Below are 25,120 nucleotides of genomic sequence, written 5' to 3'. Positions count from 1 at the left end.
GCTGTGAAAGAAATGGAAAAAGTCTGGTAAAGCATCTTTTTGAACTGGTGATCTTTCAGGTAGTCCTCTGAAAACGTTCCTGTATCATCAAAACTGAAAATACCACATAACTGATACGATTTCCTGATGGATGCGAGTCTTTTTTCCAGCCATCAATGCTCTGTAAATGACTATTTGCCCTATTTCTACTTATTATACAAGCACTGATCTTGTACGGATTCTTGAAGCTTACACGCCACCTATTTAGACATGGAAATATTTTCACTGTAATAAAATGTATTGCTCCAGAGTGTGTTATCATTGAGGTCAACTGGAGCTGTGAATACACAATTTTAGAAAAGTGAACAGTGACTAATATCCATAATTAGAGATCACATGACTGTCTGTGTTCTGGAAACTGGGAATTTCAACAGCTAAAAAGTGGGTTTTGGTACAAGCCTCAAAATATGCCAAAGCAGGGAAAACATGGTGTACTTACCTTCACCGTCTCATAGTTAATTAGGGAGTCAACTGCTATGTTGCCAGCTGCATTGTCGGCTTTGTTCATCATCACTCGAAACTTGGTCCTGGTTTTGAAAATTAGGTACATGCACTTTAGGAGAATCTACATTACTAAGCTGGACTACACATTATAAAATCTTGTACAAGGATGGTGAAACAGAGTCAAATTTGCCACTGCAATGATGTGAGAACACTGGGACAAGATTTGAGATCAATTTCCACTGTATCACTAGCATATTATGAATACTACATTTATGTGTGTATGTGTGCATCACAAAATAATACACGGGAATAGTTAAAGAAACACTATGACATCCTCTCCCATCACTCTTTCTATTATGTTAACTGGTACCACTCAATTCACTCACAAAAAAAATTGTGTCTGGTTCATAGTTAGATAACTGAAGTGACCATGAACATTGAAAAGCTGTTTCAGCAAAATTGTACCAAGCAATGATAACAAATTTAAATTAAATAAATTGCTCATCACAATAAAAACTAAATATTTAAAATTCATATTTAGTTCCATATTGATCTTTAATTCTAATTTAGACAAACAGAAAAGAAAACCATCAGAAATAAATGCCATTTTGAAAAAAACTGCCCCATTTTGTAACCCCTCTCCTTTTGCATTCAGGATTTAAAGCCTATGTTTTTATCCATCCATTCTACTGAAATATCATACCAAATATGATTACAGTAGTCCCCCTGTTATAAGGCTACCCCTATTGCAGCAGGGAAGTGGCCTTATAATGAAGGTGGCCTTTCTAGAGGGGGTGACATATGTGAATAGTAAAGACATAAGAAAGTCACAAGTACATTTAAAACATTTAATATTTTAATAAAAAAATCAAATGCATGTTGTGAAATAAATGTAAAACAAACTGTTTCATCATTTTCAAAAGAATGTTATGAATAACCATTGATATAGTTTTAAAACTGTCTTTATAATTATGTTACAGATCACATCATCTGTCACTTTGTTGGTAGCAGTCTAAAAAACAAACCAGTCTCATCACAATTAAAAATATCATTGCTGTCATATCCCCTGCATATATCATTGAGTCTTTTGTTCCAATCTTCGACAACTTCATTATTAACATCAGCTGATTCTCCACTAAGAACAGAACACTTAATATTGTGTCACACTTGAAATCTGTGCAACCATCCGTTACTTGCAGTAAAGTCGTCATATCCCAATTTAACTGACAAAATTGTTGCTTTTTCTTGTCCTTCAAATCAGGATACAAACATCTGGCTCAAACAATCTTCCTTTTTCCGTCCACTTCACCTTCCCACTTCTGCAGAATTGTTTCCTTATCTTTCACGATATTGTTTATCTCAGTCTTTCCGACATTAGTTTTCTGCAAGGATCCTCGACCCCGCCTCCACATATTGGTCAGTTGAATTACTTTCACTTTCTCTTCTAAACTGAGAATTTTTCTTTTCCTCAATGACATGTTGATCTTTTTGCAGTAAGTTATTCATGTTACCAACTACAATACTGATAAAACAATTTTTTATGCATCTAAACAAATTGCTGTGTGTTTTTAAAGGAAGTGATCTTGTCATGTGATTCATTAGTCGCAGTCTGGTATCCTATTGTTTATATACATTTCTTTACACTATGTGAGAGAAACCAAAATTGCTTCGTTATGTACCATTAACATCATGCAGATTTGACCTCGCGGCCGTTAATAGCCACTAATTATCAAAGTGAACAAGCTCAACATCTTATTAAGGGAAGCCATAAAGGCTATCAAACCATTTTCCTGCTGACTTGTGTATTGTACATCAATACTGCCACTTCTCAGCTGTTACTACTGTTCAATAATTGTAATCTTAACAATTATCAGAGTGACTAAACCGGACATCTTATGACAACACAGCAGTAAGGCTAATGGGATTACATGTACTTACCATTTTGTATGGATCAAAATTTGAGTCTTTCTCGGCTTTATGGAATAAATGTGACTTCTTGTGAGGCATAAATGATATAATATTAACCTTAGTGGTACATGTACTTTAGTCAACACTTTTTTCAGCAACGAAAACCTGACATCAGGAAACAGAAATCGGATAACTTAACACACATGATAAATAAAATACTGGATACATATTAAAATAAAATGAGCCCGCATATGAGGGGTAAATTTTATATTATTGCACTAATATGGTGGCCGCTGGTCATGTTAGCCGGGTGGCCTTTCGTGATGGGTACTTTTGAACATAAACTTGTCGGTGCCAATGGATTCTGGCTGTAAGGAGCGGGTGGCCGCTGGTCTGGGTGGCGGGGGGCCGTTCAAGAGGGGGACTACTATATCATTTCCCCTTAACTCAGTGTAGATAGAGTTCAAGTGAACTGGATTAGTCCTTATTACAGATGAAAATGTAATCTGTAACCCTCAGCCCCAGCTTCCCAGCATCCAGGATCTCAAACCTTTACTGTCATCTATTCATCTGCTTAAAACTGCATACTGATATCACCACCTATCCTCAGCTGGTGTTGGTTACAAGAAAAACTGTGACATACAGATGGAAAGAAGCATTAGCAGATGGATGGAAATGGTCTATCATAATATATACAAAATAGTGCTTATATAGAAATACAAATATTTGTAAAGTCTTACCTCCAACTGGTGACAAGTAGAGTAAACAACGTATAGGATCCAATACAACCCAGGGCTACAAGGGCAAATTTACCACCACAATTGTAGTACTACAAATATAAATACAGAATAAATGTATAGGATCCAATACAACCCAGGGCTACAAGGGCAAATTTACCTCCACAATTGTAGTACTACAAAGATAAATAATGAATAAATGTATAGGATCCAATACAACCCAGGGCTACAAGGACAAATTTACCTCCACAATTGTAGTACTACAGAGATAAATACAGAATAAATGTATAGGATCCAATACAACCCAGGGCTACAAGGGCAAATTTACCTCCACAATTGTAGTACTACAGAGATAAATACAGAATAAATGTATAGGATCCAATACAACCCAGGGCTACAAGGGCAAATCTACCTCCACAATTGTAGTACTACAAAGATAAATACAGAATAAATATGCAATTTAGCCACAGAGGTGACTCAAAATTTAGACCTGATTATCCAAGTAGTCAGAATAACCATTAAATGTAGGAATTAAAAGGCTACTGTGAACTTAATTTTGCATCCACAATGGGTAGGAATCCTGAATCCTTAATTTTACATCCAAAATGGGTAGGAATCCTGAATCCTTAATTTTGCATCCACAATGGGTAGGAATCCTGAATCCTTAATTTTACACCCACAATGGGTAGGAATCCTGAATCCTTAATTTTACATCCATAATGGGTAGGAATCCTGAATCCTTAATTTTACATCCACAATAGGTAGAAATCCTGAATCCTTAATTTTACATCCACAATGGGTAGGAATCCTGAATCCTTAATTTTACATCCACAATGGGTAGGAATCCTGTATCCTTAATTTTGCATCCACAATGGGTAGGAATCCTGACTTTTTACATTTCTTTTGTAATGAAACAATATTTGTATGACATAAATTGTCACACTGCTAAATTTTATTTCCAAACTAAAAGTCAAGTCTCTTTAAAGGTGGTGCAAATGGTTACAAAGAAAACTGTTGGATAAAAATAAGTATCAAATAACTGGAATGATTAATCTTGCACATTGTCCCTTCCTGATTTTGTACATTTCAATGCAGCATGTAGTTAAGCAAAACTGACAGAAAACTGAGTGGATATTCTTTCCCTGAACTTAATGCCGAGTCAAATAAGTACCTCTTAAATTAAAGCAATAGCATTTTTGTATGCCTACTTGTCTATATTAATGAAAACAGTTGTTGTTGGGTTTAACACCATTTTTCAGCACACGATAGGCTATACATGGCAGCCAGTATTAATGGTGGAGGAAGAACCCGGAAAAACCCCGGAAAGAACCACTGACCCACGAGAAGCTACTGGCAAGCTTTCTCACATACCCACATTGGCTGAATCCGAGACTCGAACCCACGCAGACAGAGGTGAGATGGCAGTGATCCGTAACGGAGAGCGCGTTAGACCACTCAGCCACTCGGGGCCCCAATGAAAACAGTAAATTTATCTACAGGTGAGTTTAATGCCCTAACTTTAATGAGTGAACCAATGATTACATTAGTAAGTACACTGTTCACCATTTTACCTGATAGTTCAACTGCTCAAGTGGCCTAAGTGGTTAGAGCATCCGCCTTGGATGCAGAAGGTCATGGGTTAAAACCCTGTCTGAGTCATACCAAAGAATTTTATAAAATGGTACAAGCAGCTGCCTCACTAGGCACTTAACATTAAGAGATTAGTGTTCGGACTCATCATCTTGGTGTCAGAATAATGTGACTGAGTGGGACATAGTGATACATGTCTGTGGCATGATTCCCCTGTGCTAGACATCACTATAAACTGCCACACTGCATACATCATAGTGAAATGTCTGAAAAATTATTAAACCTACATTAAAAATCCAAATCACACCCACCCACATAGTGTTTTGGTGGCTGGGTCCAGTTTCGTAAATTGGCCCCTGGCAAATTTCTTAACTTAAGGCTATGGTGCGACTTTTTCAGCTATTATTGTTTACTATTTATAGATATGGATATATTTGTGAACTAGGTGTTTTGAGCTTGTGTTGTTCTTGAAATTGATGTCAGGCATGTACACCTTCCATAGTTGCTCTGCAGTATGTTGATAGTGAAATACCAATAGTTGGGTAGGAAGAAGAGCTAGCTTCCCATAGCAGTAGACACATGGGTTCAAGGCAAGCAGAGTATCTCAAAAACAGCTTGGATGACAACTATTCTGAATTGCATCAAACTATTTAGTAGACAATGTTTTTCAAAATTTTCATCCAGGGAAATGGCTTGCGTTTGCACTGTGAGCACCACATGCTGTCAAAAATGGCATTTGGATGTGAAAAATGCATGTATAAAATAGTGGTTGGGGTGCATAAACCTCTTCTGCTATGAACTGCCATTGACTTCTCTGGTCAAGTGAATACTATTCTTATGCATTGTTTTAATATAGGTATCTAAAAATATGGACCTTTTTGACCTCACTTGTGTATTTGATTTTTTATGATTTTTTTATACTAGGTCGCTGATTGCGGCCATAAATTTGTACATAAAAACTGAACCATGCCCCCTTTGTAATTAGGCAAATAATATATTAGCTACATCGACATAGCCTTGATGACATAGAGGTACTAGTATTAGTACTAGTAATATATAGAATACACTTTTTATTCTCAAATTACACTTTTTCCACTTATATTAGAAAAAATTATGCTTATACCTCTCTCAGGGTAGGCATGCATGTGACTTTATTGTTTTGATTTTGTCCATCCAACTATTACCAATTTCATTTCTCTAGTTGTCAGCCAAATACACTTGCCAACTTGTGAGTGGTTTACACATGAGGTAAGAAAAAACAGTATCAATTTTGGGGTCAAAGGTGAAGGTCAGTGTGAAAGAAGTTGAATGGTTTCCGCACAGTAAGTTCAGTTTTCCACTATTTACTGTTACCAAGCTTTGTGAATGGCAGGTACATGGGGTTAGGGCAAACCCTATAAATTTTTAAGATCAAGGTCACTGTCACAGAAAGAAAGAAAAATTGTTTCCACATAATATTAGTTCTGCATCACATACCTGGTCCGAACATAATGGACGGCTTATACTACAGGAATAAAAGAAACCTACTGTTTTTGTGGTCAAAGGTCAATGTCACTGTTTCTACACAATAACATTAGCCAACACAATACCAACGTACATGAAGGCAGAACAAATGTGGAATAACAAAGATTCATCAAAACCTATAGTTGATTTATATGTTCTAATTATGTTTAGCTTACCTTACCCTAATTCAAACTGAGCTTGTGGCATGGCCCTTCATTGTGTGTTATCCAATCCTATTTTGATCAAACATTCTATGTGGGCTTATGTCATCAAGATTTTAGATGTGTGGATTTTGCTCATTATGAAAGATCTTGACGATAGAAACCAATATTTCAAATGTGATCAAAGTCAGATAATAAATATGGCTTCCATAGTTGTAAGAGGCTCAGCTGATCAGACACAAGATTAATTCATTCATGTAAATTCATCTCACTCATTACTCAGCTTGTAGAAGTCCTTGATCAATTAATGTGACAGTAGGCCAAAAATGACATTTTGAAGACTACCAGGTATACCATTTATAGTTGAAATCTCCTACTTTTGAATTATTATTTTTTAATGATACAAAACCCAAGCATGTTATTTTTATGTGTTCTATCAACACATTAGAAAAACTAGACAGAACAAGTATAATGGAGACTGGAAATGTTCCACCAGTACAATGTCTGGTACAATGATGCATGGCAGAGCAATAGGATTAGAATTGTTGAATAGAAGTTGACATGTACTCACACCAAGCTAACTGATTACCTTATGGTTGGAATTCAGGGAGTTTAACGCCAAATGTGGGATTCTTTTAGGTGTTAAAAGTAATAAAGGAATAAAGGGTGGTTATGATGTCTTCTAAGCATTTGATGAAAACTGGCTGAACTTTGGCACAGGAGAGATAAGACAGGGACTAGCAATAATAAATGATTTCGGCAGACACACTAAAGTAATTTGAATCTTTGGGGTGGAGGGCGTATTTAATTTTTATTTTATTGTTCAAGAAGTCTTAAGAGGAATATTCAATCAGATTTCTGGATCTGAGCCATGAGGATGAGGCTCAGGAATATCTCTTAAATCCAAGTCAGGAACTTCCTCCATGGGGTGAACATAATGTGGGGCAGTATTGGATAGTATTGGGGAGGAACCAGAAACAGGAAAATTTAAGTTAAAGCTTCTTTGCCTTCTTTCTGAACATAGTTGTCCTGTTATTACAACATTCTAATGCTGATATAGAGAGGACATTCTCTATTCTTCAAAAATTACAAAGTGATTCAGGGGGAAACTGTTATTACAACAATGTAATGTTACGATGTCTGCAGGGTGGCAGTTTACAGTGATAACTAACACTTCGGCATCATGCTGCAAACATGTAGCATCATGTCCCACTCAGTTGCATTATCCTGACACCAGGCTGACCAGTCCTAACACTAACCTCTTATTGCTCAGCACCAAACAAGGCAGCTGCTAGTGGTGGCGCTCACCAGATAATATGTACTTTTGAGAGAGTGACGTATGTAAGGTGAAGTAGTTCGCATTTAAAACATGCACAGTGGAGAGAACGTTTGCATACCTCTATGCTACATTAATGTAATGTGGATGATATTTCTTTTGGATATTGTACTTTTGGAAATTTTACATGATTTAAGCACACTGCTAACTAAAATGACTGCTCCCTTGTGTTAAAAAATCAGTCTGAATTAGTCTAAAGTACACTATACATAGCAGCTATTAAAATAGGGAAAATGAATTTTGCCAGACTAGACAATACCAGCTTCTGAAAGTGCAATGAATGAATTACCAAATATATAAAATGTAAAAAAAGTTATCGGCTCTTTTTTATACAATTGACCTCTGAAGTTCAGGAAGTGAAAATGACCAAGTAGAGCTAGCACTTTTTTGAAAGGTGCACATTTGAAGTAAGGCCAAGCTGTATACTCTATAACCCATAGTACACCCATCAATCATACACCAAAATAAAGGGAATTAAAGGTTCTTTGCATTATACCTAAGATATACAAGGTCTTTTTTAAATAGCCAGTATAACCAGTGAGGAAAGCCGGGGACATTCTTTTTCTTTAAATTCCTAACCCTATGCAAAATGCAAAACTGTATAGCGCCACCTTAAAGAAAATAAAAAAATGTTTGCAATTATTTTTTTTTATTTTCATATAATTATGTATGATGTTCTGAATAAAATGGTACATTCATATTGCATTTAAGCATGAAAATAAGCTAATTATGATCATTTTTCTCTTGCTTACATAATTTGCCATGAGGTATATTTGTGTGAGTAGTGACCTTAATTATGGGGAAATTAGAAGACTTAGAATATAGGAATAGAGTCAACTTAAATTTAAAACTGTTGCAATAAGTGACAGAAATATATGGTGAAAATGTTTCTTTTCATTTATTTGCAATGAAATAAAAAAATAAATGAAGAGAAAGTGAATTCGCTTCTTCCATATTAAACAATAGGCAAATATTTTACACTTTGACCTTTGACCTTTATGAAGCTGATGAGTTACCTCCCTTTTCTAATTGTAAAATTCATTGTTGATATCTCAGAAATAATTCTGGATAGTTTCATGTTCCTGTCATTCAGCATAACATTGGTTGCTATGTTTACAAAATGTAATGTGCATTCTTAAAATAGCTCACTTTTATCATGGCGGGGGGGTAGGCTGGACTTATTAGAGACTCTGACTCTCATAAATACTGTTCTGTGTGGAAAAAGGCAGGAGAATTATTCATAAGGATTGTTTTGATGCTTGCGACTTAAATGTTTCAGCCATATAAACATAATTAAATCATAAAAAATAATACCTACATCTTCTTTATGGTGGCGCTCACCAGATAATATGTACTTTTGAGAGAGTGACGTATGTAAGGTGAAGTAGTTCGCATTTAAAACATGCACAGTGGAGAGAACGTTTGCATACCTCTATGCTACATTAATGTAATGTGGATGATATTTCTTTTGGATATTGTACTTTTGGAAATTTTACATGATTTAAGCACACTGCTAACTAAAATGACTGCTCCCTTGTGTTAAAAAATCAGTCTGAATTAGTCTAAAGTACACTATACATAGCAGCTATTAAAATAGGGAAAATGAATTTTGCCAGACTAGACAATACCAGCTTCTGAAAGTGCAATGAATGAATTACCAAATATATAAAATGTAAAAAAAGTTATCGGCTCTTTTTTATACAACTGACCTCTGAAGTTCAGGAAGTGAAAATGACCAAGTAGAGCTAGCACTTTTTTGAAAGGTGCACATTTGAAGTAAGGCCAAGCTGTATACTCTATAACCCATAGTACACCCATCAATCATACACCAAAATAAAGGGAATTAAAGGTCCTTTGCATTATACCTAAGATATACAAGGTCTTTTTTAAATAGCCAGTATAACCAGTGAGGAAAGCCGGGGACATTCTTTTTCTTTAAATTCCTAACCCTATGCAAAATGCGAAACTGTATAGCGCCACCAGTACTATTTTTAATAAGTCTTTGGTATGACTTGGCCGGGATTCAAACCTGCAACCTCCCAAATCTGAGGCATATCCTAGGCCACTTAGGCCACCAGAGCGGTCCAGTACACTGTATGAAAAATGTATGAAAAATGTACATTTTTACTACTAACCTGGATCTGCAGGTCAAAATACCTGGCAAAAATGGGCAAAATTCATGTGGATTAGAACCAAAATAGAAACGCAAAACATACTGAAAAATTATTATGTTCACATTCACTTATTTAGTCTACATGTCTAACTTTTGCTGAATGATAAGGAAATACACAAATTCTGCATGATGACATGCTCAGTCCAAGTGCTGAACAGCATCACTCTCATATTCTTCATTACAAATTTGTAAAGCAGTGTTGAGTTTTTCCTAATGGGACAGGTTCTGAAATTTAAAAAGACCTATCTGATCTAAATTTTCATCCACCATAAAAGCCAGTTTTGCTTAACATTGGTACCATTTTCTTGAAAAATACAGACTGTTCCTCTAACTAACTTGACTATGGATATAATGAATCTGCATGGCAAATTAAAGAAAACCATCTGTTTTCTTGGAAATGGGTCACATACAATTGCTACACATAGAAAATTAGGAATGTGCATGTAGAACTATGAAGGGTCAAATTAGTCCTTATGCTATTCTTATGCAGCAGTCTTTCACTTTAGAATCTTATCAAAGTGTTATGATGAGCAGAATTAAAAAATATGATAATACAAATGACAATCACCACTTTTTGGTGCTTTGATTTTATTTTTTAATATACTGGACCAGTGTAATCCATATACATGCAAGCATAAGACCTGAACAAACTGATAAAGTGACGAGAAATATAACATTTAGTTTATTTATTTCAAGTTCAAAATGAAATTAGTTTTATACCATAATTCAAAGAAAATCTGATGGTACTTGTATATACTCATCTGCAATATTTGTAAATCAATCAACACAAATTCTTTATAACTTTTAAAATAATTTCTTACAAACTTCTTTCATTCTTTTTTATCTGTTTTCTCTCACATGTCATTGTAACAAATAAGAAACAAAATTCTACAAATAAAGGATGACTACTAGCATAGAGTGACCACTTGAGAAAGATCTTTTCTCCAACACCAATCTGGATATATTGTCCAGCTGACCTTGATGCACAGAAAGGCATTAAATTGAGGTTCCACCAAGTTTATTAACTTGGTGTTTACAGAGAACTCTGTGTAAGTTTACTTAATACAAATATCTCATATGGATAAATTAATTGTAAATACTTACCAATATGCCAGTTACTAGAGTAACTTCAAAAATCGTTGGTGCAACATTGAAAACAAGGGCACTTAAGACAAAGTTAATTCCTCTGAAATATATCAAAAAGTAGATTTTAAATATCTAAATTAGTATAAAACAGATGGGTATGACAGTCACATTTTTTATTTTAGAGATACCTGTAGTGAAGTTTATTTCCATTTGTCTCTCCCATTATTTACAGTGATACAAGTTTGCTTACTACATGTGCTATGCATAAGGGGACAATTCTAATGCATATACATGGAAAGGTTTGAGACTAAGTTTTGGCCTACAATGAACTTGTGCCATCCAACTTTTCCTGGCCATTTCTTACTTCTATTTCTAAATTTTCATTCTGTGATAAGATGGGGAAATCAGACCACTGATGGCTTACTTTCCTCATCATTAAATTAATATCTGGGATGCCTTCGTCAATACCTTAAATATGAAATATCTAATTTTGGTCAGTATAGGGTCTTTGTGGATAGTAAATTTTCAGTTGCTGGGAATGTCATGAGTTTCTGGAAGTGAATGGGTCCCTGGGACATAAGGAAGATAATCCTACAAGGATCAGCTTTTGACTGATTTGTATTTCCAATCAAATTAATTTAAAAGTGTGGACATGTTGATTATTGTGGAAATTTATTTTGAAAGCAGGTGGCTTAAAAAACTAGCCAGTCCATTACAGGTCATTGTTAAGCACTACCATATGCAGATCATTCATTACAGAGACTCAGGAAATTTGTTGGTACATGTCTCAAAACTTATCCTCAAATGTCATGGTAATGGGAATTTTTGTATATCTGTTCTTTGACACCCCCTTCCTCCACTGGACATCAGAGGTGGGAACACAAAATTATACCTATCTTGAATATTGTTATCATAAACTAATGTAAAAAGTTGGGCAAATTTTCAACTGTTTAGATGAGAAAATTGGACTATTAAGTGACATTCAAAATGAGAGCATACAGATGTATTACAGCAAGCCTAGACAGAAAAACTATTACATCAAAACATTACTTTATAAAAGACCTAGACTGCAGAACTATTACATTAAAACATATTACTTTCATAAAAAGCCAAGACTGAAAAACTATTGCATTAAAAAATATATTACATAAAAAGTCAAGACTGCAAAAGGACCACATCAAAACATACTACATTAATAAAAAAGCTGGGAGTGCAAAATGATTGCATTAAAAGTATTACATTTCACTGATATTTTTATAAAACACTTTGCTGCATTAAACTGTGGCAACTTACAACTACATGTATATGTAAATTTTCTACCACTGTTTCGATCATCAAAAATGTATAACATTTTAGTGATTTAGTATCTGTACTAATCATGCACCTATGCTTTTTAATATTTGGTGATTCACAGAGATTACACACAGCTGCATTTTCACAAAACTCCAATAGTTACAACAAACCTTGTTCCTCTATCAATAGCTTTGGAGAGGGCACCTGTTTGACGTGAAAGATGGAAACTTAAATCAAGGGAGTGAAGGTGAAGGAAGACATTACGGGCCACAGTGCGAATGGAATTCTGTGCCACCTTGCCAAACACAGCATTCCTAAGTTCATTAAACCCAGCTGCTCCAGCTCTGGCAATTCCATCTAAAAAAATAAAACATTCATACCTTGGTCAGTCTTACCAAAATTGCACCCTAATGCAAAATTTGTGCTAATATCTACCCTGTAATTACATTTTGTAATGAATTTATTATTATTATTATTATTATTATTAAAGTTCTTGTCCATTATCCTGACATACAATTATCTTAACATCTTTTCTTCAAAACCTCATTGCATAACTCGACCAGGGCATAATGTATTTTCCAAATCCTGTAGATGGCATTGATCTTTCACCAAACAATGCTTCTGTCGTTTCTTCACAACTTAGAATTAGGTCAAAAAATATTGGTTCGCTATGTGATAAACACAAGAACCCACTCCACTAGTCTATTATTTTTGCACAACTTTGTACTGATATGTCTTGTTGTAAATTGCCATTAGCGATTCTAATGTGTGGGAGTCCAGAATTTTTCATAGATTTTGTGTTAAGTGTTTGTTTTGCATATGTAAGTTGTTTTCTTTCCCCTGACAAAGAGCTTCCTTTGCTCATGATGTTGGGAAACTGTTTTGAATTTATAATGTTATTTTTGTTTCAATATATATATATATATATATATATATATATATATATATATATATATATATATAATGACTTTTATTAAATATTGCAATTAATTAATGTGCAGTTTGGTACTGGACAATATGCCCCACAGAAGGCTTGATTATAATTCAACGGTTCTGATTCATCATTCATTCAACAGGATTTTGTCTGGTATAAGTGAGGTGACTGCTACAACCACTGTGCTGTTATCAATTGTTTATACAGCCCATGACAGCTAAATGATTTGTAATAGCCAACAATGACTACTACACGATTTGTAATAGCCAACAGTGACTACTAAAAGATTTGTAATAGCCAACAGTGACAACTAAAAGATTTGTAATAGCCAACAATGCTACTAAAAGATTTTTAATAGCCAACAGTGACAACTAAAAGATTTGAAATTGCCAACAATGACTACTAAAAGATTTTTAATAGCCAACAGTGACAACTAAAAGATTTGTAATAGTCAGCATTGACTACTAAAAGATTTTTAATAGCCAACAGTGACTAAAAGATTTGAAATAGCCAACAATGACTACTAAAAGATTTCTAATAGCCAACAGCGACTACTAAAAGATTTGTAATAGCCAACAGTGACAACTAAAAGATCTGTAATAGCCAACAGTGACACCTAAAAGATTTGCAATAGCCAACAATGACAGCTTCAAGATTTACAATGCATGATGAAATTTTTGGTGAAAATTCTTAGGTTTATGATGCAAGAAATTCATTACATGTTAGATTATCTGGCTAAGGGCATATGGAGTTCAAGGCTGTCATTCAGATTAGGTGTATGGAAGTCAAGGCAGTCATTCAGATCAGGTGTATGGAACTCAAGGCAGTCATTCAGATCAGGTGTATGGAAGTCAAGACAGTCATTCAGATCATGGTGTATGGAAGTCAAGATAGTCATTCAGATGATGGTGTATGGAAGTCAAGATAGTCATTCAGATCATGTATATGGAACTCAAAACAGTCATTCAGATCACGGTGTACGGAGTTCAAGACAGTCATTCATCTCTGGGTGTAATTGGTTCACGAAGGTCATAATATTCTATACACCCCAATAAATTAAGATCTAAATAACAAAGTCTTGTGACCTGTGTAATTATCATCTACATGGTTTGCACCTAAAAAATGGTAATCACTGATCTCTGAAAGCTGAAACCTCTAAAGCTGGTGCCACCAAATTAGAAACATTGTAAAATTTAAGTACAGAAAGTACTCCCAAAATTAAAACAGTCTGGAATTTTTATATATAAAAGTACAGTTGTAATTTGATTTAGTAACAATGCCATTAGTGTGTGCTTGTACTGAAAGGAAGTGTCAAGCCAATCAAATGTTTGTTTCTTGCAATTTCAGATTTCTTTTCAAAACGGCACTTTTTAATACATTCAGAGTTACAACAATATGTGGTAAGAGTTTCACACATTTTCAATTTGATGATTATGCATGTAAAACTATTCACTGAGTTTCTGTAAAAGGCAAAGCATGGAGCTGGTCATATCTCAATTTTGCATGTTCTTAGACAATATTTCCATTTAATTTGTGGAATTTCCCAACCCAAGATGTGGGCAAAGATTATTTTTCTTATCCCAAAACATTATTATGACATGAATATTTTACCTTGCAAACCCTAATATTTTACTCAAGAATCCTCTGTATTACAAGAAATGACATTACAGATACTTACAACCGATAATGACAGCTGTTGCCACAGTCATTATTGTGGATCCCGGTTCACTGAGATTCAGCCAATTGCTAGGCTGATTTAAGAAATCAACAGCATATTTGAAGATAAATGGAACCTGCACATTCAAAACCTGTGAAAGATAAAAGCAAGTACATGTAATCACTTTGTAAGTAAAAGTACAATTCAAATGTAAAACAAAAGTCCCTCAATGGTACTGACATTCTACTGCTATGAAGATTCTATAGAAATTCATGACAGATTTCTTTCTTTCTTCCTTTTATTCTTTATAATTGCTACAGTAGTGGAACTGCCACTGATATTCTTGAGTAAGTCCAACATACCACACTTCTTTACAATCATAATTTCATTATAACACTGCACTCCTTTACAATCATGCCCATTATTAAAACACTGCACTCCCTAAAAAAAATCTAATCATTATAATATTGCATTCCCTCACTATCATGTCTATCATTATAACACTGCACTCCCTTACAATCATGCCCATCATTATAACACTGCATTCCCTAACAATCATGGCCATCATTATACAGTGTGACCCTGCTATAGCACGCTCCATTATAACATGAATTTGGATATAACATGGGTGCGGCATGGCTCCTGAAATTTAAATACATGTATTTTTCTCACACATGAAAACAAATTCTTTCTGAAAATTACCCCCAAAAAACGTAAAATGTTTATTATCATTTTGGGGAAGAGATCATGCATGAATAATACAAGATGATCATGGAGTGGTTACTGAAATTTTATATGTATTTTTCTTAAAAGTACAAAAAATCAAGTGTAAAATGTTTATTCTAGGATCATGTAGGGCTTTGTTAATGTCTCAAACTGCAATTTTATTTTCCTAATTGGTGGCAAATTATAACATCTGGCGATTTTTTATATTTTTCTTAACGACATTGTTGGCTATTTAAACTTGTATATACAACCATTGGTTTGGAATAGAGAAATTCAGAGGCCCCATGAAAGGAATCCGCAAACCTGATATAAAATGTACTGAAATTTATATACTGTTACATAAATAATTTCCTTGTCCATACTGACAAACCACCTTAACAGTGCATTGTTATATCATAATCTGCTTATGTTGACATCGAGCATGACTACTTATGCTGTGAGATATCCGATTTTCTTTCTTGTTGACATTTCTGCTAGCAGAGATCAACCGGACGAAGCATTATCTCATAATCTATCTTTCATCAGATTTTCGGCTGCTTGCTAGTAATTAGCATATTTACACAGACTGACATCTGTGTGTGGATGGTATGTAAAATTCCTCTTCTTTCCACTCAGAATTAAATCCTTCAGAACACCCACATGTTCTGTACTAATTCTTGTCATCAGACCAGAACACCTGCATCTCTGTCGTCCGTTGACCCTTTGTTAAACTGAGTGGAAGGCAGCATCACTCCGCAACCACAAATGTAAAAAATAAAACAACCTTACTTGGATCATTCAATAGGCAGGGAGGAACTGTAACTACAATCGACCAAATGATGACCAATTCCTTTTGTTTAAAAATGTACCCAGATAAAATAGTTTGCTGAAATTTCAAAGAAAACATTACATTTGAAGCACCAACTGTTATGAAAAAATACTAAGCAAATGGGAAAAAAAATCAATCTCAATCATGCAATACAATTATATGATGTTGCCGCCACAATAATTTGTTTGATTCTCTAAAGCTGGCCTTTAGCAGTGACTTCAACAATGCATGCACATTTCATCAGAAAAGCCGACTATAATCTTCAATAAAAACAAAGAACTTTTCTTCAAAGAAGTCAGTACCAAACTTAAATAAAAGCGATGGAATCTGATGGACTTTTGAATTTTCCGACATGACTGGAACACATTTACTGTGCTGTGAAAGTTTCCTTTTTGCAGGGAAAATGTTTGTGCTTATGAATGCTACCAATGGTGGTTTAAAACGCAAACTAACTTTTACCGACTTGGGAGGTACTGAAATGTAAATGTGCTTCATTATTCATTACGTGATTGTGCTATGTTTATCTAATGAATTCAGACCTATATGACCTGTGACAAAATTACTGAATATTTTAAATCTGTGATGATTTTTTCAATTGAATAACTTGTATTGTGGATTCAATGTATCTGATGAGATTCATGGGTGAGTACACAGTGATGATAATCTATCCATGCTATACATAAGACATGTATATATAAACAGTGTACACACATATGTACCAATCCATGATTCTCTAAATAAAGCAAAACATTATATATGCCTTATCTGTTTTCTCTACAGGTGTATTTCCAATTTAAGATGGTAACTGTGCCAATGAGGTACATACTTTACCACCTGCAGTTATTACCTACCCCCACCTCCACCCCGCAAATTTGTTGGGGTACAAGCATCATTTTCTTCAGCTAACTGACCATTTTGCTTATAACATGGTTCAGTCTATAACACGGTTGAGTTCTATGGTTCCAAACTTATTATCATGCCCATCATTATAACACTAATCCTGTACTATCATACCCATCATTATAACATTGCACTCCACTTAATATCATGCCCATGATTATAACACTGCATTCCCTTACAATCCTGCCCATCATTATAACAATACTCACTTACTATTAAGGCCATCCATATAACACTACTCCCTTACTATCATGGCCATCATTATAACACTTAATTCCCTTATAATCATGGCCATCATTATAACACTATTCCCTTACTATCATGCCCATCATTATAACACTACTCCCTTACTATCATGCTCATCATTATAACACTTAATTCCCTTATAATCATGGCCATCATAATAACAGTTCCCTTATAATCATGGCCATCATTATAACACTATTCCCTTACTATCATGGCCATCATTATAACAATACTCCCTTACTATCATGCCCATCATTATAACACTATTCCCTTATAATCATGGCCATCCATATAACACTACTCCCTTACTATCATGGCCATCATTATAACACTTAATTCCCTTATAATCATGGCTATCATTATAACACTATTCCCTTACTATCATGCCCATCATTATAACACTACTCCCTTACTATCATGCCCATCATTATAACACTTAATTCCCTTATAATCATGGCCATCATAATAACAGTTCCCTTATAATCATGGCCATCATTATAACACTATTCCCTTACTATCATGCCCATCATTATAACACTACTCCCTTACTATATGGCCATCATTATAACATTGCACTCCACTTAATATCATGACAATGATTATAACACTCCATTCCGTTACAATCATGCCCATCATTATAACACTACTTCCTTACAATCATGCCCATCATTATAGCACTACTCTCTTACTATCATGGCCATCATTATAACACTGCTCCTTAGCATCATGCCCATCATTATAACACTGCACTCCTGTACTATCATCCCCATCATTATTAGACTAGTCCCGAACTATCATGACCATCATTGTAACACTGCACTCCCTTAGTATCATCCCAATCATTATAATACTACTCACTTAGAATCAACAGGACCATGTTTAGAAGGAGCAACAAAAACAAGATTTTGAAGATGGACACCATAGTAGCCAATATACCAGCACCATTTTCTTTTAGGATCCATTTACAAATCATAACTAGGCTTTAAATGAAAACCACATGTCAACAGGGCTATCCATTCTAGATGAGTTAGCAAGAAAAAGATGTTCACGATGGCCACTATGGTAGCAATGTTGTCTGTCATATCAGCACCATTTATGACCATTTACATACAAAAATATTTCAATTAGAAAAACATGCAGATATGACCATTCCTTTATGAAAAGTTACAGACTTTAATGATGGTTACCATGACAAATATATTGGATGCCTGTGGGGCTGTATTTTCAATGAAGACCAAATAGATCATGGGGATGAAACTGTGTGCCAAGTTTCAAGACTCTCCTCCAAGTAGAAGTGAAGAGGTGATAACAAACAACTGCTAAAATTTGATATTCCTTCAAGAATACATTTCAAGGGGAGATTCTGTGTTTTCATATCCCACACTAATTCATAATAAAGAACATTCTGTTTGTCCCACCTCATCTGTGAACCCTGAGCCAAGTCACTGAGGGGTGGGGTGTAAGGAGGCAACTTAGATTGCTTATTTGAACTCTTTTTATGCCCTGTACATCAATACAGGGTCAAGAATCTGATTATTTCCAATTAAGTGCCAGTGGGTTGATGAGGAATTCATGTCCAAATCTGCCTTTTCATGTCTAATGCATGTATACTAGTACATGGTTATACACATGGATCCAATGTCCAAGTTATGATGCATGGGTCTCATTCAAAATTCCATAAGATATGTTTGGACATTTTGGTGAATGATCAAAAATACTCAGTCTTCATATCTGTAAGACAGTAAGACTAAGTAATAATATAAACTCGGGAAGTCTTATCTTGTTAGAAAGAACCAGTCCCAGTCCTTAATCCCCACATTATGTGGATGGAACAAATTGCTACAACCCTTATGCATATTTACAGACTAATTACTTCAACAAATACCAATCAAATCCGATTATGTCTCCTTGGTCACCCCACATTCTGTGGATGCAACAAAATTCTAAAACCCTTGTGCATATTTACAGACTAACTCCTCACCCCACCTCAATCATATCCTATGATGTCTCATTAGAAAAAGTGAGTTGGCTTGTTGGTTCTTTTTTACATAGAGACTCAAAACCACATGAAGAGTGGTGAGATATCACTGATCTGTATAGGCAAGCATCTTAGACCATACAGCCACCCAAGGCCCTTTTAGAAGAACAAAGTTGGTTTATTTTTATCTGTAGAAAGATGGCCTGATCGCACCATGATTTCAGTAGAACATAATGATTCTCCTCCAAACCACACTATAATGTATGGCATAATAACTTTTCAACACAAATCTTGTTGCTGAGAATGCTGCAGTGCACGAATATGATACTGTCATACTTATATTTATCCAATGCATGCAAGAAAATATAACATGGCTAAGATCTAACCTTGGAGCCGATAAGAAGTGAAATGGCAAAGATGACTCTAGCTTTGATTCCAGGTTTATCTTTGGGCCACACATATGATAGCATTGCCTTGATGATGTCCCATCCACGCACTTTGTCCGCACCCTGGAATTCATTCGGTGCTAGAGTGGATGCACCTGGGTGAAAACAAGTCTGACAGCCTGTTTTCTTGGGAAAAAGCTAGAAATATAATAAAGACATGAGAGTGTGTGTGTGTGTGTGTGTGTGTGTGATTTAGACTTTTAACATAACTTCAACAATTTTCCAGTCATATTGCTACAATGTCTGCAGTGTGGCAGTTTCAAGTGATGTCTAGTACTGGGGCATCATGCCGCAGACATGTAGCATGATACCCCACCCAGTCACATTATCCTAACACTAACCTCTTGAATTAAGACAAGATAAATGATGCATAGTAATGAATCAGATGTAAAGACTTAAACAAAATTATTAAAAAAACACTGTTCACTGACATATCTTCAAGATTCTGCATAAACAAAGGATTGCAAAACACATACTTATCCATTTACAGATGCTTTACACCTTTAGTAAATTCATACAATTTTCAAATATGTGTTTTAAACAAAAAAACTGAATCTGTTCAATTTCTCAGATTGGATGGAAGGAATAAAGTGTTTGCATTCCCATTATTACTGACAAATATATTACAGTAATTTTAATAATTTTATACTTTTTGTTCCGTGTATGCTTCTACTAACAAATTTTTTAATAATATCATTCTTAAACTGGATATTTCAAGTGGTAAAATGATACATACCATACATATAAACAATTTAAAATTTGATGTTACAAAAATGTACTCATCTTTTAATACTTACTGTTCTGTACCAACACTTACCTTTCTAAGTAATTTTGATGCTGGAAAAGATGCATTCTTCCTGTACAGTGCCTGGTGTTGTCTCGTCTAAAAAGTATCAAGAAGTATGTCTTTTTAGTTCAATATTGTGACAATCATACATTGACATCAGTCAAATTATCAACCAAAATTAGATGCATGTCCATGGCATGCATTGCACACCGCTACATTATGTTACTAGAGGTACAACCTGTTGGGGGATTGTTACAACACTGCATTTGTCTCTAAATCAGAATGGTCCAACTACAGGCCCATGGGTAATTTTTTTTTATACAATCATATATGTACGGCCTGTGAACTTTACACTCATGGTCCACGTGGAACACAGTGTTGAGGATGTTGGACCACCTTGCTCTAATGATCCAAATAGTGTATAAATGGTTATGAGGTAGTTTTTTTAACTTATTAAACTGAGGCAAGTCCTCTTTTCTGGGGCATGATCCAGGGTCTATGTTGGATACCCATGTGAAATTATCTCCTACCCCAAACATAGAACTGAAGGACATGAGGCGATACAATTAGGCATATAGCCAATAAAGAGCCAGGGTCATGTTCCTTTGGAAAGGAACTTGTATCTAGGTCACAGCATAGAACCTGTTGTGATTCCCACCCAGTAAAAATATATACAAGTACTATGCATGGGCTAAGACATGTGCTGGATGTAAATTTATCTCCTTATTTCCATTAGCGGTATACATGGTGATAGGGTGGAGATCCAACAATGTACAGAACCCAAAAGGCATGATCAATGGTCTGTTTGGGCTTTATGCCTAGTTTCATCTCTTTTCCTACAAACACATACACCAGATTTCTTCTCATGATGTTCTTCAACCCTATATTTGATTATAAGGTATACATCTCAACATTTTCAAGAACAGCCTGGGGAATTATTCCCCTATTCCTGGAGCATAACCTGAGGGTTGAATTAAAAAAATTACATTATAGTTCTGGGCTTTATGATGACACATGCCTTATTCAAATATTCATTTAAGCTATTTAAGAAATTATTTGCGATTTTTAGAAAAAAAACATCACCAATCCTGACTTCATTCCCTTCTATTATATCAAAATTGTAAAAGTATATCATTTGAATCAACAGACCATCCCCAATCATACACAAAGTTTTATGTATTTTCAGATGAGAAGGAGAAGCACTGCATTACTCAATGGACAGATGGAGGTGCAGACAGGCAGGACAACATAATCCCCACCTTTAAAAAAAAAGAAACAACCACCAGTAAGATTACTATCAGTCCATTTTTCCATATATCACTTGTCAGCCTAATTATCACAAGTTTCAAAATAGCTTCACTGATTTAAGTAGAAACATTCAACTGAAAGTTAACAAAAAATATCAACTGATGAAATATTCCTCATCCTGAAACTCTGTTGAGAGCCCTCAAAGCTCATAATGTGTGATCAAACTGATACTCTATGTGAGATTTGAAACTTTCTGAATCTCTTGGCTCAACTTTTATTCATTTTAAATCTTGACATTTGTTATCATTGGGTGATTTGACATTTATATAGTTCTTTACGGGGTTAAACTTTTCACTATCAGCTCACTATTTTCAAAGAAATTCCTAATTTGCATTGTGATAGCAAATTCCTTGGTGTCTGAAGTTTTCCCGATAGACGATGAAGAGATCTACAAGTTATTGTCGCCAGCAGCCTCTGTTTTGTCGGCAGCACCTTACAACTGTGTATCAACATAGCCATATTTTCAGCAAGGGTGATTTCCCCTGTAAATTACATATTACTACGCTGACAAAATTTGTTCATTATCTTATTTATATGTTTCGTGAAATAAAATAAAGAGCTGATTTTAAATATTTCTGAATGCAACTGTTCTTTTTTTCATACATAAAAGAAAACAAAATATCATCATATATACAGAGGGTTTATTTTGTATACATTTACCGGACGGCGTTGTTAATCTAGCATAGATGCTGTTGGGTTCATTCATACATGCTTTGTTCACAAAAACAGTGTGAGGGTGAAAATATGGAGCCTGATCTGATTCAGAATTCTGTGACAATTGAAACATACGATGATTATGACTTTGGATCAAAGCTTAAACGACTGAAAGTCACTGATAATGTTCGGGAACTCCAAACAGTCTTACGAGACAGGTAATACTCGTGGATTGCACGTGCATATTACAGTACCCTATTGTCGCTGCAATTTAAACATTTTTGTTCATTGATGTCACATCTGAATAATCTGCATGTAAACATAGAGTCAGGTAGTTCACATAGCCCTGAATGTTAAAAATTTGAAGAATAATTCTACTCAGGGTGAAAATATAGTACAGTTGCTTCTGATGTATAAATTTAAGTCCGTGATCAAATCTCATTGGCCTTTAACGCGGTATTTCATATTGTTGTCCGTACATAATAAAACCGTTCCGTTATTGCCGCATTGTTACAAATTGTGAAGTTTTTCTGACTTTTCTTCTCTCTATTCCTACGAAAAAATGTAAATAGAACGGGTTACTAGAAATGCCAAAATACACTTGTTGTGTAACCTAATACTCGTGAAGATAAATGTATTATGATTTTTTATGTGTTTTAATACTTATTATAAAAGCAAATTAAAATGTTATTTTAGTGATGTTTTTATAAGAATTATTTACATTTTTATATTTATTGCTCCATTCGTGTAATGAAGTCATGCGGTCATACTTGATTACCTCATTTTGTATGTCTGTTATGTTTTCATTTACTTAAAACACAAAAGTATATGACATTTCCACAAAAATATGTAAATATACATTCTAGATTCTTCAGTCATAATCATGCTCTTATATTTTAAGTTCTGACAGATAGCGATTTATCATACCTGTCCAATCTTAAGTATAATCAAGTATGACCAAGTGATGTCATAACATGGATTGCACCCAAAATTGGTAAAAGGTAAATTCTGATTAAAGGTTATTTAGACAGTCAAAGTTTGCTTTGCTTATGACTATTATTAAATCAATTACAAATCATAATTACAGGGTGTATTTTGGTGTTTCAAGTAACTGAAATAAAACTTCTTATGTCGGTCAGCCCAGATTACCATACCATGGGGGAACAACTCTGTATTATTGTGGTATTTACCAATCTAATTAAAATCAGGTCTTCACTGTCCTAAGTGAAGATCTGACAGTGATTACTTAGGGCTAATGTTCTGCTGACCTGTTATTACCATAATCACTCATTTTGACAGCCAATCAGATAAAATCTTATCATCTTCTAGTTTGGGAAACTGAGCATTATAGTTGAAGACCATCACTGTGCCAAGCAATTTCATTCACTTTCAGATTTTTGAAAGCTGCATTTCCATTGGCTAATTCAAAGGTCACCAGAACATGACCTCTAAGTGGTCATTGTCAGATCTTCATGTAGGACAGTGGAGATCTGATTTTAATTGGGTTGCAATATTTGCCTAACATAAGTATGGTAGCATGCACATATTATAATATATAAATTTCAACTTACCAATAAGATGGAATGTCCACGCTTGCACTGGCTGAATATTTGCACAAAAATAAAGGATGCAATGATTAAATTGAGTACTGGTACACTAATGTCAGTTAAGTTAAATACATGATAACAACAGCAGACATTTTTTAAAAAAGGATTGTATAACCTTGTATGAATTTTAAGTGCAATGTGGGCAAAGAAATCTGTATATAAATTCTATATGTATGAATCTATTATTAATATTATTATTATCAATTAAATATTACTGATTGAAATAAAGTTTTAACTATTATTGCTTTTCTATTTATGAAGGATAAGTAGGATCTTAATTTTGGTCCACATTGGCTGTCATTTTTTGTTTGGGGGTTACTGTTCGATCATACATCAGTACATTTAATAATATATCATAAGTTATATCACTGACGTAAAAAGAAAAGAAAAAATATTAATCAAGTAGTAGATATTTTGTTATTGATGCAAAAGATTCATATGATTTCTTAACTACACATGGTGTTTTGCTTTTAATGGACTGAAGGCACCATAGGTAAATATTTTTGGTTTGCTGGGTAATGCACAATATGTTGGATTAAAGGTTCAGCGTACATTTGAAATTTGTGGACTTCTCAAAACCAGTACTTGTTAATTTTAGTACAAACATCCTTTCATTCTGCGGATTGATGAACCCATAAGTCAAGGTGTTTTTGTTTGTTTCCTGAGTGCTACTAACATATGTTAGAGGACTTGAGTATAATTTTGTAATTTTTTTTGCGGTGACTTTTGTGGCATCACCGCTGAAGCCATGGAGTATGGTGAAGTTGTTTATGATGTGCTTAATAAAAGTCTTCTCATT

At 34.6% G+C, this 25,120-nt stretch overlaps 2 protein-coding genes across 2 annotated transcripts in view; one reads left to right on the top strand and one right to left on the bottom strand.

Annotated features, from left to right (window-relative positions):
• LOC149797269 (iron-sulfur clusters transporter ABCB7, mitochondrial-like) overlaps positions 1–22,522 on the bottom strand; it is a 63,777-nt gene extending 41,255 nt beyond the window's left edge. The window contains exons 1-8 of the mRNA XM_089961978.1: positions 22,367–22,522; positions 20,783–20,848; positions 19,906–20,103; positions 14,883–15,012; positions 12,441–12,627; positions 10,996–11,077; positions 3,132–3,220; positions 479–566 (exon numbers count right to left, since the gene is read on the bottom strand). Coding sequence (XP_089818104.1) covers positions 479–566; positions 3,132–3,220; positions 10,996–11,077; positions 12,441–12,627; positions 14,883–15,012; positions 19,906–20,103; positions 20,783–20,848; positions 22,367–22,519 — 993 coding nt within the window. The 5' untranslated portion in view covers positions 22,520–22,522. The remainder of the gene's footprint in view (positions 1–478; positions 567–3,131; positions 3,221–10,995; positions 11,078–12,440; positions 12,628–14,882; positions 15,013–19,905; positions 20,104–20,782; positions 20,849–22,366) is intronic.
• A 212-nt stretch (positions 22,523–22,734) lies between these two features.
• Positions 22,735–25,120, top strand: part of LOC149797268 (uracil phosphoribosyltransferase homolog) — a 67,267-nt gene continuing 64,881 nt past the window's right edge. The window contains exon 1 of the mRNA XM_089961977.1: positions 22,735–22,932. Within this exon, the coding sequence (XP_089818103.1) occupies positions 22,769–22,932 (164 nt within the window). The 5' untranslated portion in view covers positions 22,735–22,768. The remainder of the gene's footprint in view (positions 22,933–25,120) is intronic.

Source organism: Sinohyriopsis cumingii, chromosome 6, assembly GCF_028554795.1.
Source record: "Sinohyriopsis cumingii isolate HCF-2022 chromosome 6, ASM2855479v2, whole genome shotgun sequence".
NCBI classification, from domain to species: domain Eukaryota; kingdom Metazoa; phylum Mollusca; class Bivalvia; order Unionida; family Unionidae; genus Sinohyriopsis; species Sinohyriopsis cumingii.
Note: the sequence above shows the minus strand (reverse complement) of the source record. Positions and strands in the feature narration are given on the sequence as shown.